This window comes from Mytilus galloprovincialis, chromosome 9 (assembly GCF_965363235.1).
Source record: "Mytilus galloprovincialis chromosome 9, xbMytGall1.hap1.1, whole genome shotgun sequence".
Classification (NCBI taxonomy): domain Eukaryota; kingdom Metazoa; phylum Mollusca; class Bivalvia; order Mytilida; family Mytilidae; genus Mytilus; species Mytilus galloprovincialis.
In genome coordinates this window covers 66262168-66279519 of record NC_134846.1, presented here as the reverse complement: position 1 = coordinate 66279519, position 17352 = coordinate 66262168, and the positions used below count along the sequence as shown (strand labels likewise).

General features: G+C 30.8%; 1 protein-coding gene across 2 annotated transcripts in view; it reads left to right on the top strand.

Annotated features, from left to right (window-relative positions):
* LOC143045692 (protein flightless-1 homolog) overlaps positions 1-15877 on the top strand; it is a 36858-nt gene extending 20981 nt beyond the window's left edge. The window contains exons 19-36 of one of the 2 annotated variants that reach the window (XR_012968994.1): positions 2455-2511; positions 2787-2902; positions 3383-3509; positions 3992-4076; positions 4906-4993; positions 5251-5364; positions 5792-5900; positions 6410-6493; positions 7327-7423; positions 7716-7896; positions 9459-9675; positions 10389-10426; positions 11698-11821; positions 12642-12731; positions 13854-13946; positions 14442-14555; positions 15182-15429; positions 15724-15877. Coding sequence is in view for 1 of the 2 variants with exons in the window: in XM_076218379.1 (XP_076074494.1) it covers positions 2455-2511; positions 2787-2902; positions 3383-3509; positions 3992-4076; positions 4906-4993; positions 5251-5364; positions 5792-5900; positions 6410-6493; positions 7327-7423; positions 7716-7896; positions 9459-9675; positions 10389-10426; positions 11698-11821; positions 12642-12731; positions 13854-13946; positions 14442-14555; positions 15182-15316 (1869 nt within the window). In the remaining variant the exon portion in view is untranslated. Of the gene's footprint in view, positions 1-2454; positions 2512-2786; positions 2903-3382; positions 3510-3991; positions 4077-4905; positions 4994-5250; positions 5365-5791; positions 5901-6409; positions 6494-7326; positions 7424-7715; positions 7897-9458; positions 9676-10388; positions 10427-11697; positions 11822-12641; positions 12732-13853; positions 13947-14441; positions 14556-15181 lie in introns of both variants that reach the window. The other variant, XM_076218379.1, reaches the window with a different exon arrangement.
* Positions 15878-17352: the final 1475 nt, after the last annotated feature.

Below are 17352 nucleotides of genomic sequence, written 5' to 3'. Positions count from 1 at the left end.
TTTATATTTTTGTCAAAGGGTCAAAGTAAATACTTTGTCAAAATTTTAAAAAAATTAAACGAGCCAAATTAATTTTAGTTAAAGTGTTGGGTACCACCTTAAAACATTCCTTATAAAGTAGGTGAAAATAAGACATTATGAAGCTTCTTTAATGTAACTGGCACTCTATGAAGTAATTTTTATACGACCGCAAAAATTTTAATTTTTTGGTCGTATATTGCTATCACGTTGGCGTCGTCGTCCTGCGTCGTTGTCGTCGTCGTCCGAATACTTTTAGTTTTTGCACTCTAACTTTAGTAAAAGTGAATAGAAATCAATGAAATTTTAACACAAGGTTTATGACCACAAAAGGAAGGTTGGGATTGATTTTGGGAATTTTGGTCCCAACATTTTAGGAATTAGGGGCCAAAAAAGGCCCAAATAAGCATTTTCTTGGTTTTCGCACTATAACTTTAGTTTAAGTGAATAGAAATCTATGAAATTTTGACACAAGGTTTATGAACACAAAAGGACGGTTGGGATTGATTTTGGGAGTTTTGGTTCCAACAGTTTAGGAATTAAGGGCCAAAAAAGGGCCCAAATAAGCATTATTCTTGGTTTTTGCACCATAACTTTAGTATAAGTAAATAGAAATCTATGAAATTTAAACACAAGGTTTATGACCATAAAAGGAAGGTTGGGTTTGATTTTGGGAGTTTTGGTCCCAACAGTTTAGGAATAAGGGGCCCAAAGGGTCCAAAATTGAACTTTGTGTGATTTCATCAAAAATTGAATAATTGGGGTTCTTTGATATGCCGAATCTAACTATGTATGTAGATTCTTAATTTTTGGTCCCGTTTTGAAATTGGTCTACATTAAGGTCCAAAGGGTCCAAAATTAATCTTAGTTGGATTTTAACAAAAATCGAATCCTTGGGGTTCTTTGATATGCTGAATTTAAAAATGTACTTAGATTTTTAATTATTGGCCTAGTTTTCAAGTTGGTCCAAATGGGGGTCCAAAATTAAACTTTGTTTGATTTCATCAAAAATTGAATTAATGGGTTCTTTGATATGCCAAATCTAACTGTGTATGTAGATTCTTAATTTTTGGTCCAGTTTTCAAATTGGTCTACATTAAGGTCTAAAGGGTTCAAAATTAAACTAAGTTTGATTTTAACAAAAATTAAATTCTTGGTCTTATTTGATATGCTTTATCTAAACATGTACTTTGATTTTTGATAATGGGCCCAGTTTTCAAGTTGGTCCAAATCAGGATTCCATATCAAGTATTGTGCAATAGCAAGAAATTTTCAATTGCACAGTATTGCACAATAGCAAGAAATATCTAATTGCACAATATTGTGCAATAGCAATTAATTTTCAATTGGAGTTATCTTTCTTTGTATAGAATAGTAGTTGATAATATATGTTGGAAATTTGCCAGACATGACTATGATGTCATTTTCTATTTTTATTTGCTAATAACTTTATGTAAATAACTTCATTGGAAATTTGCCAATATAAAATGTTGCTGATGAAGCTTTTTTTCCTTATCTTATCTAAAATGTTTTTAGATAATGTATGTTGGACATTTGCCAGACATGACTATGATGTCATTTTCTATTTTTATTTGCCAATAACTTTATGTAAATAACTTCATTGGAAATTTGCCAATATCAAATGTTGCTGATGAAGTTTTTTTTATTGTTTTATACAATAAACAATGTATATTCACTTTTACTACCAACCAATCTTTACCATTCAGTGATAACAAGCACTTTATTTTACATTTTAATATTTTATGATGTATTTAAAAGAGTAGTTATTGTTGCAAACTCCATTAGAAATTTGAATTGATATCAGTTTTGGAAAAAGGGAAACGGGGATGTGAAAAAAAAGGGGGGGGGGTTTAAATTTTTCTCATTTCAGATTTCATAAATAAAAAGAAAATTTCTTAAAACATTTTTTTGAGAGGATTAATATTCAACAGCATAGTGAATTGCTCAAAGGCAAAAAAAAATTTTTTAAGTTCATTAGACCACATTCATTCTGTGTCAGAAACCTATGCTGTGTCAACTATTTAATTTTAGATTTAAATAAGTTTGAAGAAGAAATCTTTAATTGATTTGTAAAATCTTGACATTTGTTTTGTGTAAAAAACCCATGTAATGTCAAAAATTTGATCACAATCCAAATTCAGAGCTGTATCACGCTTGAATGTTTTGTCCATACTTGCCCCAACTGTTCAGGGTTCGACCTCTGCGGTCGTATAAAGCTGTGCCCTGCGGAACATCTGGTTTGACTTCAGATTGCTTTTAAAAAAATGATATGATAACAGAATTAAAAAAACTGAATTAATTAAAAAATAAATCAATGATTTAAAATATCAAAATAGTATGTTTGCAGTGAAATGTAAATTTTAACAATAAGTTAATGCAAAGAATTAATACAAATAGGATTTTGATCTTTTACAGGAGTATGAAACTAAACTATACAGAGCTTCAGGGGCACATGCTATACACATGGAAAGGGTAAGTGTACATTTGATTACATGCATCACATTTTATTATACCCTAATTTTAAGTTAGTTTATGTTAAATTTGGTATAATATTGCATTTAGTTTAAGCAACCAAGTAACATTTCCATCTTGAATTATTTTTGAATTATTTATAAAATGTAGATAAAAGAGGATTCATTCATGAATGTAAGTTTCATCATAGTTTGTTTAATTTCTTACACATTTTCTCAAATAAAGCATGTAATTTGTTTTTGATATAAATGCTGTATGATTAAATGATATTTCAGGTTGATGTTAGTGTCAGGTCATTAGACAGAAGATTTGTATATCTGATGGACAATGGCAATGATATATTTGTATGGGTTGGCAAGTTAGCACGAGGGACTATTAGGACCAAAACAAGGTAAGATATAACAGATATCTACATATAATTTTGTCTGACCATCTATAAATAAATGGATTAAACCTGATACATGTTCAAAAATAAATTCCTTAATGCCCTCTTATAGTCGTTTAATATTTGAATAGTCCTTATATTGTTCCAAAGATTTGTAACTTGCTTGAAAAAATGGCTGATTATCCACATGATGTATGATAACTCCATATTATTAGTTTCACCAAATGTTTACACTGAAGGTTATTAAAAGCTAAACATTTGCTACATGTCTGACTATAACTGAAGTCTGCTGTCACTCATTATTAGAAAACACTTTTTTCAATCCAAACTTTCAGGAAACTTAATAATCAAAAGTCCAAGTCAAAATTCAATGGCAAAAACCAAAATAAACTGCTGGAATAAATTGATAATGATTTAAAATTGAATTATGTATAACTGAACTGTGATCTCTGAGACAAATTATATTACTTAATTTCATACTTTCAGACTGGTGGCAGAAAAGATCAATAAAAATGAACGGAAGAATAAAGCAGAAATACATATGGAGTCTCAGGCTAGAGAGGAAGCAGCATTTTGGAAAGCGTTAGGAGCACAACCAGATGGTTTCATTGGGGTACTTTAATAGTTTATTTATATATTTTCACCTGAACATTTCTGTTTATCTCTCAGATCTACACTGAATGTGTTTTAGTGCTCAGAAAAATATATGTATCATCATTACAGCACAATTTTAACCAGCAAATATAAGTATTCTTTTTATTGAAAATTGCATAATAGTTAATTAAAATTATGTTCCTTTAAACCTCGATGATACCCAATGGAAGGCACTAGGAAAGTAGAGCATCTGTCCATAAAAGCAATTTTAGAGATGTGATTACATTTAAAACATGTACTATTTATACATATGTTGCACTTATCCATAGTAGCAAATTCAGGTTACCTTCCCTTTGTCTAATGTATGTTTTAATGGAAAAGCCATATGTGTACATACAAATTTGAGGATGTAGGAAGTTTTGCAAACATAATTGAAACTTCAGACTGTTCAGAGGAAAAAGTTTGTTACATGTTACAATATTTCGTGTCTTAATTTTTCAGGAAATTGTGCCAGATGATTTTGAGCCAGCAGAACCCAGACTCTACAAAGTAGGATTAGGAATGGGATATTTAGAATTACCACAGGGTAAGAATAGGAATATAAGGAGGTGTTACATGTAAATATATCAACAACTAACCAATACATTTGTATAATAAAAGCAATACAAAAAAGAAATTTGATTCTGCAAATCACAGACAGTTTGAAGTACATTTGATTTTAGGGCTAATTTGGCCCCATGTCTATTTATGTCTTACCTTCCTAGTCTACATTAGGGTCCATGAATGGGACATGTTATTGAATTTATTCATAGTATGAAAATACATGAAATACTGGTAAGCATGATGCAAATTACTTGATAATCTTGGCCAAATTTTGAAAGAAATTTTTTATTTTAAAGTCGAAGTAAATTATTTATTTTTTATCATATGTTTAGTAGTAAATACAGTAGTTTTGCATATGGGATAAATAGCCTGCTGTTTAATCCATATTGCGCAACTTTGGTGCGCACCCTTTATCGCATACCCTTTATCATATTTTTTGGCACACTAAATGCAACAATAAAAAATACAAAACACACAAAAAAATACAATAATAAACAAAATATTTTTCAAACAACAGCACGCGATAAAGCGTAAAAAACATGGCAAAATTTGTATCACATGCCGTATCGTTCTCGACCAATATCATCCCTCGGGCCTACAAGGCCCTTGGACTGATATTGGTGTCTCGGGATGATACGACATATGATACAGATTTTGCCATGTATTATTCTCTATATATTACATATGGTAATTATAATTCCTGAACATATATCTGATGATAACTTAGAAGACTTTATTAAAAGATGTAGATTTCATCTAAAATATCAAGAATTTAAAGACCTTCCTAAATGTTGATGTTATTTTTTTTTCAGTTGAAATACCAAAAGGAAGGCTTGTCCAGAAATTATTGGACACAAAAAATGTGTATATACTGGATTGTAAATCTGATCTCTTTGTATGGTATGTAGTCTTTTAATACCGTTACCATATGAATATAGAGTTTTATTAGATAATAGAATATAACTTAAGGTGGGGAAAAAATGAAAGGACAAGATATTTTTAAATTGAAATTGCTTCTAATTTTACTGCTTTAAATATAATTATGATCATGTTTTTTAATTAAAAAATAAAAATAAAAGAAGAATGCTAATGATATTGATTTCATTATTATAAAATTCAGATGATGTTTGAAAAATATATATATTATTTTATTAAAGGATAGGAAAGAAGTCTACCAGACTGATCAGAGCTGCAGCCTTAAAGCTGTCATATGAATTAAACTCTATGATTGACAGACCAGATTATTGTACAGTGACCAGATGTTTACAGGGGTAAGTTCAATCTGATAAAAAAGGATTTGGGGTGGGTGTAAAGAGTGAAAAAATCAATACACGTTATCGCTATTTGGAAATCTGCACTGGTTGACCCGAGAATCTGCACTGCTTGAAATTTTAATGTGATACAACAATCACTTTTCCATTGTGGCATCAGATATTTTCTATTATGACTTCCAAAATTTTGACGGAACATTTGTGATGTCCAGTTTTGGCAGAAAAATAGCAATAAGGTGTATGCAACTCAATGAAAAGAAAAAATACCTCTATTCGTCTGTTAAAATGTTTTTATTTGTGATCATACTGTGTAATTACATGTTGATTCATATCTTGATAGAAGGAAGATAAGAATTATATAATAAAACACATAGCAATAGAAAACCAAGCCATTCATTAGAATTAATAGTTTGATTTTGCCTTTCAGGACAGAATCTCAGATATTTAAGACCAAATTCTTTGGTTGGGATGATGTATTACCTGTAGATTTTACAAGAACTGCAGAATCTATTACCAGGAGAGGAGCTGATCTAAAGGTAAAGATGACACATTTATTGCTGTATTTTAAACATACTTTCTTTATATTAGCCTGCCTCATTAGAAGAAAAACTTCATATACTGTAAATTCAGAAATTTGTTTGCGCCTTTTTTTTTTCAGCTATTGTTATTCAAAGGGAAAAAATGTGAAATTTTATCATGACTTTAGGAAATGGTGCATGCAAAAAACAAATCATGATTTAAATTCAATTCTGACATGGTCTGACAGATTATAATAAATCTTATGTACGTCAAAGAATAATATGCATAATGAAAATGAATCTTGTCTTTCAAGAATTTTTAGAGATAAATGTACTTTTATATTCATTAATATTTATCATAGGTTGAAAAATATAACCTATGAATTCATAAATCCTTTTGGATGAACCTTAATGAACTTTAAACAAAATACAATAGCAAAAGATGAAGGGGAAATTATTTTGGCTTTACCAATGGGCTGTGTAAAAATCTTAAGTAATATTTGAAACATTATTCTGACATATTTTAGGTGATTATGGAAAGAGACAAGATGAAAACTGATCTTTCAGCATTATTTATGCCACGACAACCTCCCATGCCTATGGAAGAAGCAGTAAGTTCATATATATTTTCTAATATAAATGGTCTACCATATATTTTTATGCCCCACCTACGATAGTAGAGGGGCATTATGTTTTCTGGTCTGTGCCTCCGTTCGTCCGTGCGTCCGTTCGTCAGTCTCTGCGTCCGTCCGTTCGCTTCAGGTTAAAGTTTTTGGTCAAGGTAGTTTGTGAAGAAGTTGAAGTCTAATCAACTTGAAACTTAGTACACATGTTCCCTATGATATGATCTTTCTAATTTTAATTCCAAATTAAAGTTTTCACCCCAATTTCACGGTCCACTGAACATAGAAAATGATAGTGCGAGTGGGGCATCTGTGTACTTGGGACACATTCTTGTTTCATTTTAAATGTATCTTTTCAGAGAAAACAATTAGTCATAGTTCTGTAACTGTTAACACAGTGGTGGAAAGTCCACAAATACCTACTGTTACATGCATAATTATTTTGTAACATAAAAGTACAAATTTAAATTGAGTTTACATTTATAACACTTATAGATAGAGAATTCTTTAAAAAAACTAAATTGAAATTTTAGTTTCCTTTTTTAATAAATTATATTAAAATTGACAAACCATCAAAAAAGTTTTGCATTTTAAACATTATCGATTCATCTCAACGTGCAACATATAAATAACCTCATGAAATGAGGATCAAGTACAGAGACACTTTATTTTCACCACTTATTTTTTTATTTAATTTTTTATTCAACAACACTATTGCATGCTGTGAACAATTACTCCACTGACACACCTATCTCAGTGATGGTCCCTGTTTCATTAATATCAGAAGTTCAGGGATTCTTATCACCGCTTTTTATTTACAGGAACAGATGATGCAGGACTGGAATGAAGATTTAGATGGAATGGAAGCTTTTGTATTAGAAGGGAAGAAATTTGTCAGATTACCTGATGAAGAATTGGGTAATACACTTTATGCAAATTACTTTCATCAGTTAGAACTCATTTAATTTCTTTCGATATCATATAGGATCTGGAGAAAAATAAGTGGTAGTTTATTATCTTGCCATTGTAACTGAAAGCAAAAACTATGAGGATTTTTTTTTATATAAAATCAAGCTTGAATTTAATCACTTATTTCACAATGTTGATGGCTATTTTGTTTCAATAGTTAGATTTGATTAATTTAAGTCAGTCTTCGACAGTGTTAATGCACTTCAAATGTCTAATGTATTTGTTTGAAATATTCTTACAGGTATTTTCCACACAGAAGACTGTTATGTGTTCCTGTGTAGATACTGGTTACCTGTTGAGTATGATGATGATGACGAAGAAGATGAAAATGAAGAGCCACCAGAAGAAGATTTTAAATGTGTGGTCTATTTCTGGCAGGGAAGAGATGCATCAAACATGGGGTGGCTTACTTTCACTTTCAGGTGTGTATATGAATGTGTTGTCATGGTTTAGCATGAAAAAGATGTCTCGAACATGGGATGGCTTTTTTAGACATCATGGTGTTTTTATGAATGTGTGCTCTAGTTCTGGCAGGAAAAAAGATGCTTTAAACATTTGATGGCTAACTGTAAACAGACTAGATTTTGTGATTTCAGAGTACAAAAAATAAAGTGAATAAGAAGTCATGAATACAGTGAAACCTGTCCAAACCGAACACCCACGGGACTTTGCGTTTTGTTCGGTTTTCACAGGTGTTCGGATTGTAGAGGTAAACGGAAGTCGACACCAAAATAATAAAAAGGGATAATAGGTGACACAACAGACGACAGCTTATTTTTGTGTTGATTTAGGTGTAAATGTAAAAATAAAAGAAGATGAAGATAGACGTTTTGCTACATTTTTGTTTATAAATCAAACGCCACTCCGTCAATCACGCTCATCGTTGGGAGATGTCCGACGTGGAGCGATTTTGCTTTTTATAATTATTTTCTCATCCATTAATTCACTGACCAATTCAGATTCACAGTCACTGTCAAATGACGATTCCGTAGTTGAATCGGGAACGTCATTGTACACACGAGTTCTCAGACTAAACTGGTCACCCGCTGATTGATACATCGGCTCACGATAACAGTGAAACAACAGCAGGGGTCCAGTTTATTCTCGGACTTTATCGTTGCTAAATAGCTAACGGAAGTCTTCTGGAGCATTCGAATCAAATATATAGGGATTCTAAAGGGAATCCAGCAATCAAAATCCATTGACCTTGTTGTGTTGCAAGACTTCTTAATCCGGTGAAAGGCTTTAAAAGTATTATTTAATTAAACAGTTTAGCTACAGAATGGCAGTTTCGATTTTGTGGCCGTAATTATTTGAGTAGGGTGCATTTAATTGATCTAAGGGAAAGTTCCTTTCTTGTCATTATCAGCGATGGGGGTAGCTGACCAGTTTAACGTTTCTTTACAAAAAATCACTTTATACATGGACACAGACATGCTAATTAGTTTGTAATAACAACTCACAAGTTCATTAAAACTCAAATACCTTCGGGGATACTCTGCCATCCTGTGTTTGTTTAATTAAATCATGCAAATAATTAATAATATTTTATTGTTTTGATTGGTACTGGTCGATTTTGACAGGTAATTTTTAGATACAAATTTACTAACGAGCCTTCAAAAAGCGTTCGGAATTCGGTGTTGACAGGGTTCGTTTTTTTCAGGTTAGATTTACGTTAATTGATAGGAAAATTTTGTGGGACTTTGAAAATTGTTCGGTTTAAACTGAAATTCGGTTTTATCAGGGTTCGGTTTACCCAGGTTTCACTGTATATGCAGACTTGAATGGTTTTTATCAGAATATATCAACAAAATAAGAAATCTCGAAAATAAATTGACACATTGTAAGCTAGAAAGGGCTGCATGAGAATATATTTAAGTGTTAATGTGGTTACAGTTGATGCATATGGCTTAATCTTCTGATTAAACAGTAATGATATTTGTTCTCCTTTATGTACATAAGTGTGTATCTTTCTTTGTTTCAGTTTACAAAAGAAATTTGAAGGTTTATTTGGTGACAAGTTAGAAGTTGTGAGGACACACCAACAGCAAGAAAACTTAAAATTCTTATCACATTTCAAGAGGATGTTTGTAATAAGATGGGGAAAGAGAAAGTTACCATCACAAGAAGCTCCTAAACCAAATGTAGAATTGTTCTATTTAAGAGCTAATGGTAGTCCCATTGCTACCAGGTGTATACAGGTATAATTCTTATTTCCATGCTTCGATATCCTTTTTTCTTTTGAAATTGTTGATTTTTTTTGTTCAAACATTTACACAACCTTACTGCATACCCTATCCATTATATTTATCATATTGACATGGAATGATAATTTAGTCATATTAAATGCTTTGTCCTAAACATTGACAATAGGATCAGACACAAGTTTTGCAACTTAGAACGTCTTCTCCATTACATACAAAAATAAATAATTGAACAAAATAAAATACATAATAATAACATCATAACAATATTAATATGAAGACATGAAATGAACTAGAATTGAAAAAAAAACATGGCTATTAAATGCTTTCACTGTCATCATGCCTACTTTTGTATAAGCTTATATTTTTGTCTTTATCCTGTGTTGATCAATAGGTACAACATATCACATTGAAAAAACAATAACAATACCACAGTACTATATGTAATATGTCAACATCATGTTATTTTGGTAGTGTTTTTTTTTTGTTATTTATTTTGAAACTTAAAACGGAAATTCTCTCAAATTGTCTGTTCATCAATAAAACCACATTCTAGTTACTGCAATTAGTTCCATGGATACATTCTTCTATAAATAGTGATTATGAAAGCATTTCTTCAATATATTAAATGCATAATTTGTTAGCAAGCTGTCATTAAATGAATGATGATCAAGTATCAGGAAATTATGATTTTTAATTTCATTTTGTAGGTAAAACCAGATGCATCACAGCTTAATTCTTGCTTTTGGTAAGTAATAGACTGATTATGATATAAATGCTTATTTGATCGATTCAAAAATAGACAATTTGAGATTTCGGTTATATGAGATATCTGCAGAAACACTAAAAAATGTCATTATAAAGTTTCCGTCAGTCACATGTCCAATGTCCTTGACCTCATTTTCATGGTTCAGTGACCACTTGAAAAAAAATTTCAGATGTTTTGTAATGTTGAATTCTCTCTTATTATAGGTAATAGTATAAATATATTTGGTATGGGCGTACCTTGCAAGGTCCTCATGCCCGTCAGACAGTTTTCACTTGACCTCCACCTCATTTCATGTCTCAGTGATCAAGGTTAAGTTTTTGTGGTCAAGTCCATATCTCAGGTACTATAAGCAATAGGGCTAGTATACTTGGTGTATGGAAGGACTGTAAGGTGTACATGTCCATCTGGCAGGTGTCATCTGACCTTGACCTCATTTTCATGGTTCAGTGGTTATAGTTAAGTTTTTGTGTTTTGGTTTGTTTTTCTCATACTTTATGCAATAGGTCTACTATATTTGTTGTATGGAAGGATTGTAAGGTGAACATGTCTAGCGGACAGATGTCATCTGACCTTGACCTCATTTTCATGGTTCAGTGGTCAAAGTTAAGTTTTTCAGTTTTGGTCTTTTTATCTGATACTATACACCATAGGTCAACTATATTTAGTGTATGGAAATATTTTATGATTTATATATTAGTCGCGCAGGTTTTATTTGACCTTGACCTCATTTTCACGGTTCATTGCTCAGTGTTAAGTTTTGTGTTTTGGTCTATTTTTCTTAAACTATAAGTATTAGGTCAACTATATTTGTTTTATGGAAGCATTGTTAGCTGTACATGTCAGCCTGGCAAGGTTCATCTGACCTTGACCTCATTTTCATGGTTCATTGGTCTTTGTTTAGTTATCTTGGTTAATGTAACGTTTATGTGACAGTTGTAAAAAAGCTTTATACTTAGGACTATCAACATAATATCAATGATTAGTAAAGAAGGCGACACATTTCAGTGTGTGCACTCTTGTTTCTAATATTTAAGATACGATTTTACATTATTTTTTTTTTAACTATTTGGACAAAGACTGGAAATTTCATTTCTTACGTAGCAAACTGCAACATTATTGGAAAAAAATTAGCAAGTGATGATGTCATAAAGTAATGTTCCAGTTTTCTTCCATTATGGATAGAAACATTTTGCCAAACCCTGTATTACAAACAGTTCATTAAAATGTTTTGGATACATATTTAATTACAGTTTTATACTGATGGTGCCATTTGACAGTGAAGATTTGAAGGGCGTTGTATATGTGTGGATAGGTGGTAAGGCAGAACATGAGGAAGCAACTCTGGCAGAAAAGATAGCTTACATGATGTATGCTGTAAGTAAAAATATCATATTGATTGACTTTTTCCACAAATATATTTCACCACATACTTGGTCTTGTTGTCAAGTGCTTTCCTAAAGAGAAGGGAGTCTTGGTACATAGAAATTAAGCATTATAAATGTTGCCTTGGCCCAGGTTAAAAATGAATATACCAAATATCATATTAAAACAATCAAGATTGTAAGCTGTCTGTCCTATATGAAAGTTGTAGCTACCAGGTTATTATATCTGCTAAATAGTTTTATGAAAAGAATGAAATTGTAAATTTATATAGATTCTACCACTGCATCAAGTGTGATACGATATTTATCCACTCAAGACAGTTAAATTTTCAAATTTAAAACGTGAGGCTTGCAGAGCGTTTTTTTTAAATATTTAAAATTTAACTGTCGAGAGTGGATAAGTATCGTATTACACGAGATTTGTTTGTTGAATCTGTTTCTATAATGATTTTCAAACAATATGCAGGCAAAATTATTCCTTCTTTAAGAATGATCTGCAAAAAGATGTGTTCTTTCTATGTGAGGTCATCAGGCATGGTCGCCTTTTTTCATGCCGTCACAATAGGAAATTCAGAGGAAAGCAAGAAAAATTTGACGTCATTATTGGATTTTAACCAAAGTTAAACTGAGATCAAACGAATCACACATTGATTAATTTTTTTTATACAATGGGTGCAGAAAGGGATAAATTCACAACGAATTAGAGAAATTTTGATATTTAATACACTGTAAAATATAAACTACTGTTTTTATGAAAACTAGAATGCATATTCTTAAAGTTCATAGGAATGTTTCATTATTTCTATTTTTAGGATAATTACACTGTACAGATGATAAATGAGCGAGAAGAACCAGAAAACTTTTTCTGGGTTGGAATAGGTGGTAAAAAACCATATGAACATGTAAGTTTTATCTTATATCTTTTATGAATACTGTGGTTTCGTTATTATTTGTGGAGTACCAATTTTGTTGATTTTGTGAATAAAGAATATTCAAGGAAGTAAATAATTTCTGTAGACTTGTACACAACCTTTTGTAAAACAGGAAATTTAATATCCTTGGAAAATATAATGCCCCCTGTATGCATGAAAAACTGGTGTTTGCCTAATGAATATTTTGATCAAAAGGTCCCTTTTGATCTGATAATTTGGTTTTTACAGTAAAAAAATAAAAATATAATCACCTGCATTATATCTTTCCAGTATATGATAATTAAAATTTGATTGTTTTCACTGAAAAATTGCTTTAAAAGTATTTATGCATAAATAATACCGGCGGAGGTCATTTGAGCGCATTGATAGGACATTTTAGCGAAAAAAAAAGACGTTTGAGTGCCAAAGTAGAACCCATTTGAGCGCCAGAATTTTAACTCATTATAGCGAAAAATTAAAATTGTCAAAGCCCATTTTAGCGAAATATTTTTAACCCTTTTTAGTAAATAAATTATAAAATGTTTAATAGACTCAAGACAGCACAATATAAAACAATATAAAACTTTTCAATTAAAATACAGATCTAAAAGTTTAAAAGGCTAAATCACATGTTAAAAGTCTGTTCTAGCCTGGTTTAACTCGTGTACGGAGGATGTGGCATTCAATCTGTTGTTCATCAGCTTCATGATTGTGGCTGTTCGTTTGCCTTATGATAATAGATGCTTTCTTGTATGTCCTTAATCTAGTTTTGCAGTCTTTTGTCTGTTTATCCTATATTGGAATTCATCACAAATTAAACTTTTTTTTCCTTTGTTCGTTTTAACAACTTGTATTTCCATGATGAAAATATAAACAACTTAAACATTAGACCAATATAAATTACTGTTCATGGTATATATAGTAAGGTGAGCATTATTCAACCAGGTAAATTTTCGCTAAAATGGGCGGATTAATCCAGCGCTTAAATGGGCTCTAACGTCGGCGCTCAAATGTCTTGCGCCCAATAATACATTGTTGATCAGGTGACATAACTAGAAATTGAAAGGTTTTATTCAATGTGTTATGTGAATAAAATTCTCTGTTTATTTAAAGGACAATTCATTTATGAACTGTGCAAGATTGTTTAGATGTTCCAATGAGAAAGGATATTTTACAGTCTCAGAAAAATGTGCAGACTTTTGTCAGGTGAGATATTAAATAAAAAAGATAAGAAATGCTAATTTTCTCATCTTTGTTGTTACTGCTCTAGTTTAGTTCTCCTGAATACTCCACCATGCAATGTTAATGTAGTCTCCAGGATGTATAATAGAACAAAGATTTAAAGTCATCTTATTTGTACCATTTTTTGTTTTAAAGATTTATTCATTTGTCTTTTAGAATCAATGTGTACAGCTCAAGCTACAAGATACAAGGATCACATTCAACAAACATTATATAAGAATAGCAAATTGTGCCACCAATGTTTTTTTTTCTTAAAAATTGCAACCTTGGCCATATTTTTGGTGGAATCATGGAAAATACAACTGTATTAATAGTTAAAATACTTTGTTAAGGGGTAGAAAGTTTAAGCAATGTAAACATTGTTATCAAGGTCGATTATTGTTCTTTCTAAGAGAATGGAAAAGATTATCAACAGCATGCACATATTTCACAAATGAACTTTTCTGACTACTTTTGTAGGATGATTTAGCAGATGATGACGGTATGATATTAGATAATGGTGAACAAGTTTTCCTTTGGGTTGGTAAAAAGACCAGTGATGTAGAAATCAAATTAACATTTAAAAGTGCACAGGTAATTATTCTGATCATATCTTTCAATTTTTACTGTATATTTGATAACATTATGAATAGTCAAAATCATTTTGTCTCACTATATAATTTTACAGAATGCCATATTAGGGCATATTATTCCCATGATAGCAATGATTTCTTTTTGTATAAAGGTTGATGTTTCAGTAGATAGAAGAGCTATATAATCTATATATGATATAAAGATTTCTTATTAGACAAATTTTCTGTTTGTGTCTGTGATCTCCATGCATTGTACTTGCCTCTTGTGAAGGGGATTGTTAAAACTGGTGGGTCAACAAAAGACTTGAAAATAAGAAGTTTCTTTGCTAAGCTTACAGCTTTTATGGAAATACTGGTCAGTTAAGAGTCTGAAAAATATATCATGACTATGAACCTTTAAACTAGCACGTTAAATATCCAGCAGTGTGTCAAATTAGTACAAAGCAGGATGAATATTATTATTAGATTATCATGTTCTCGTCCTGATGTGCATGCTATATTAACTTGATTTATAACACAAACCCACCATTGTTATAGATTTTAAATAGTATGAATAGTATTTTGTCCAATTTTATTTCACACAATGTAACATTGACATATATATCCATTACTACATTTCTGTTACAGGTTTATATTCAGCATCTAAGGAACAAACAACCGGACAAGCCAAGGAAGCTTTTACTTGCCATGAAGTACAAAGAACATAAGAAGTTTACCAAGTGTTTCCATGGGTGGGGTCTTTACAAGGAGCCAATTGAATAAATATAAGCTAATGTGATATCTTAATAACTGTCTTCCATGATACTTATTTATTATCTTGCTGTCCCATATATGCTCATATATGATAACTTGTGGCTTGTTTATGATAACTTGAGGCTTGTTTATGATAACTTGTGGCTTGTTTATGATAACTTGAGGCTTGTTTATGATAACTTGAGGCTTGTTTATGATAACTTGTGGCTTGTTTATGATAACTTGAGGCTTGTTTATGATAACTTGTGGCTTGTTTATGATAACTTGAGGCTTGTTTATGATAACTTGTGGCTTGTTTATGATAACTTGTGGCTTGTTTATGATAACTTGTGGCTTGTTTATGATAACTTGTGGCTTGTTTATGATAACTTGAGGCTTGTTTATGATAACTTGAGGCTTGTTTATGATAACTTGAGGCTTGTTTATGATAACTTGAGATTGCTTGATCCAATTCTTTTAAACTTTTTAATATGTTGTTTCTCATGACAAAACAGAGGTCACAACAGATTTTAGTGATTAACATTTTAGTTGTTTATGAGTTATTGCCCTTGATTGTTTCAACACTACAACTAATATCAAGTTTGCCGTCATGTTGATAGTCTGTTGTTACGAAATTTTATAGTTTCAGTGTTTCAGTAAATACTTACCGGTATTATACTTTGTTCATCCTTCCGTTCTACTTTTGCAGCTGCTCCTGAATTGCCTTACAGAATTTTCATAAAATGATTTTTGGAGTTTTTATTTGACATGACATGGAATTTGCCATATTTTACAAACTACACTAATTTGTATCCTCTCTTCTTCTAAATCCCTGATCAGATTTTTCTCTGACATTTCACCAGATAATGTCATTGAGAGCTTCCTATTTAAAAAAAAATTGAATCTTTTTTTAACTTTTGGGGTTTCCTTAAGCTAATCATGGATTTTTTTAAGGATTACCCATTTTGTATCTGTAACTTCTTAACCCTTTATTTGAATGTATTGAAACTTTTTCTGAATCATGACATTGTGCATATTTGGTTTGATGATTCAAATAATGATGGTGGTTATTCTAAACAAATAATAGACTTTGCATTTTTTTCATTTTGTGGTATATGATTTTCTCACAGTACCTCTAGTTTTGAATAGATTGCCAAATACACAGAACCAATGTTTGTTTTTTAATTGTTAGAACTAGTCTTTATTGCTGTTTAAGATATAAAAACATAATACATTCTAACTATATAATGACCAATTGCTAAAAAATGTGTTCAAGTCAAGATTTTTTTTCTTCAAAAATTTCAAAATGGCTCATTACTTATGTATACAATAAAAGTAACATTGTGTGAATGGTGCTTTTAAGCTGACATATAATTATTGCTTTGTAATTCTTCAGTTTCTTCCAAAATTTAATGTGTTTTCAAATTAAGTCTCAAAACAATTTATGTACCATTTTTAAGTGAATATGATTAATTTCATAGGGTATGTTTTAAGCAAATTATATTTAAAGCTCCTGTAATTTTTGATTTAGGTATTTGCTGCTTAGTATTTGCTTTTTACTTTTACATAAATTTATGATATGACATAAGTGGCATTATAAATCTATGTAAAATTAGTATTTCTTTAGGTATGAAATTTCACTATTAAAAATACCCACAAAGGCTATGACAAATACCCTTAGTAAATATGAATAAATGTACTTTTAGAAATACAGTAAATAAGTAGCGGTGTAGATTTCCATAAACAGTAAAATCTTAATTTGCACTTGCATAGAGATAATAACTCACATATATGAAGGATAATGGTTTTCAGTATTTTTCATATCTAAAAACTTTTATACTAGTAAATGAAATTAGAAAATCTTTAGAGTCAATTTATGCCCAAAAGTTATAGTTTCCTGCTTTTTGTGGATATTTTTTGGTGTGACACCTTTATTATAGTCTAACATCTGCATCTTATTTTCCAAAGTTAAAACTGTTTACCTACCTTCCTTATTTTTTTTTCTGCCAAGAAGCAGGGAACAACTACTGTAAATTTAAAAATTATTCGATGTTTTTATTATTGTG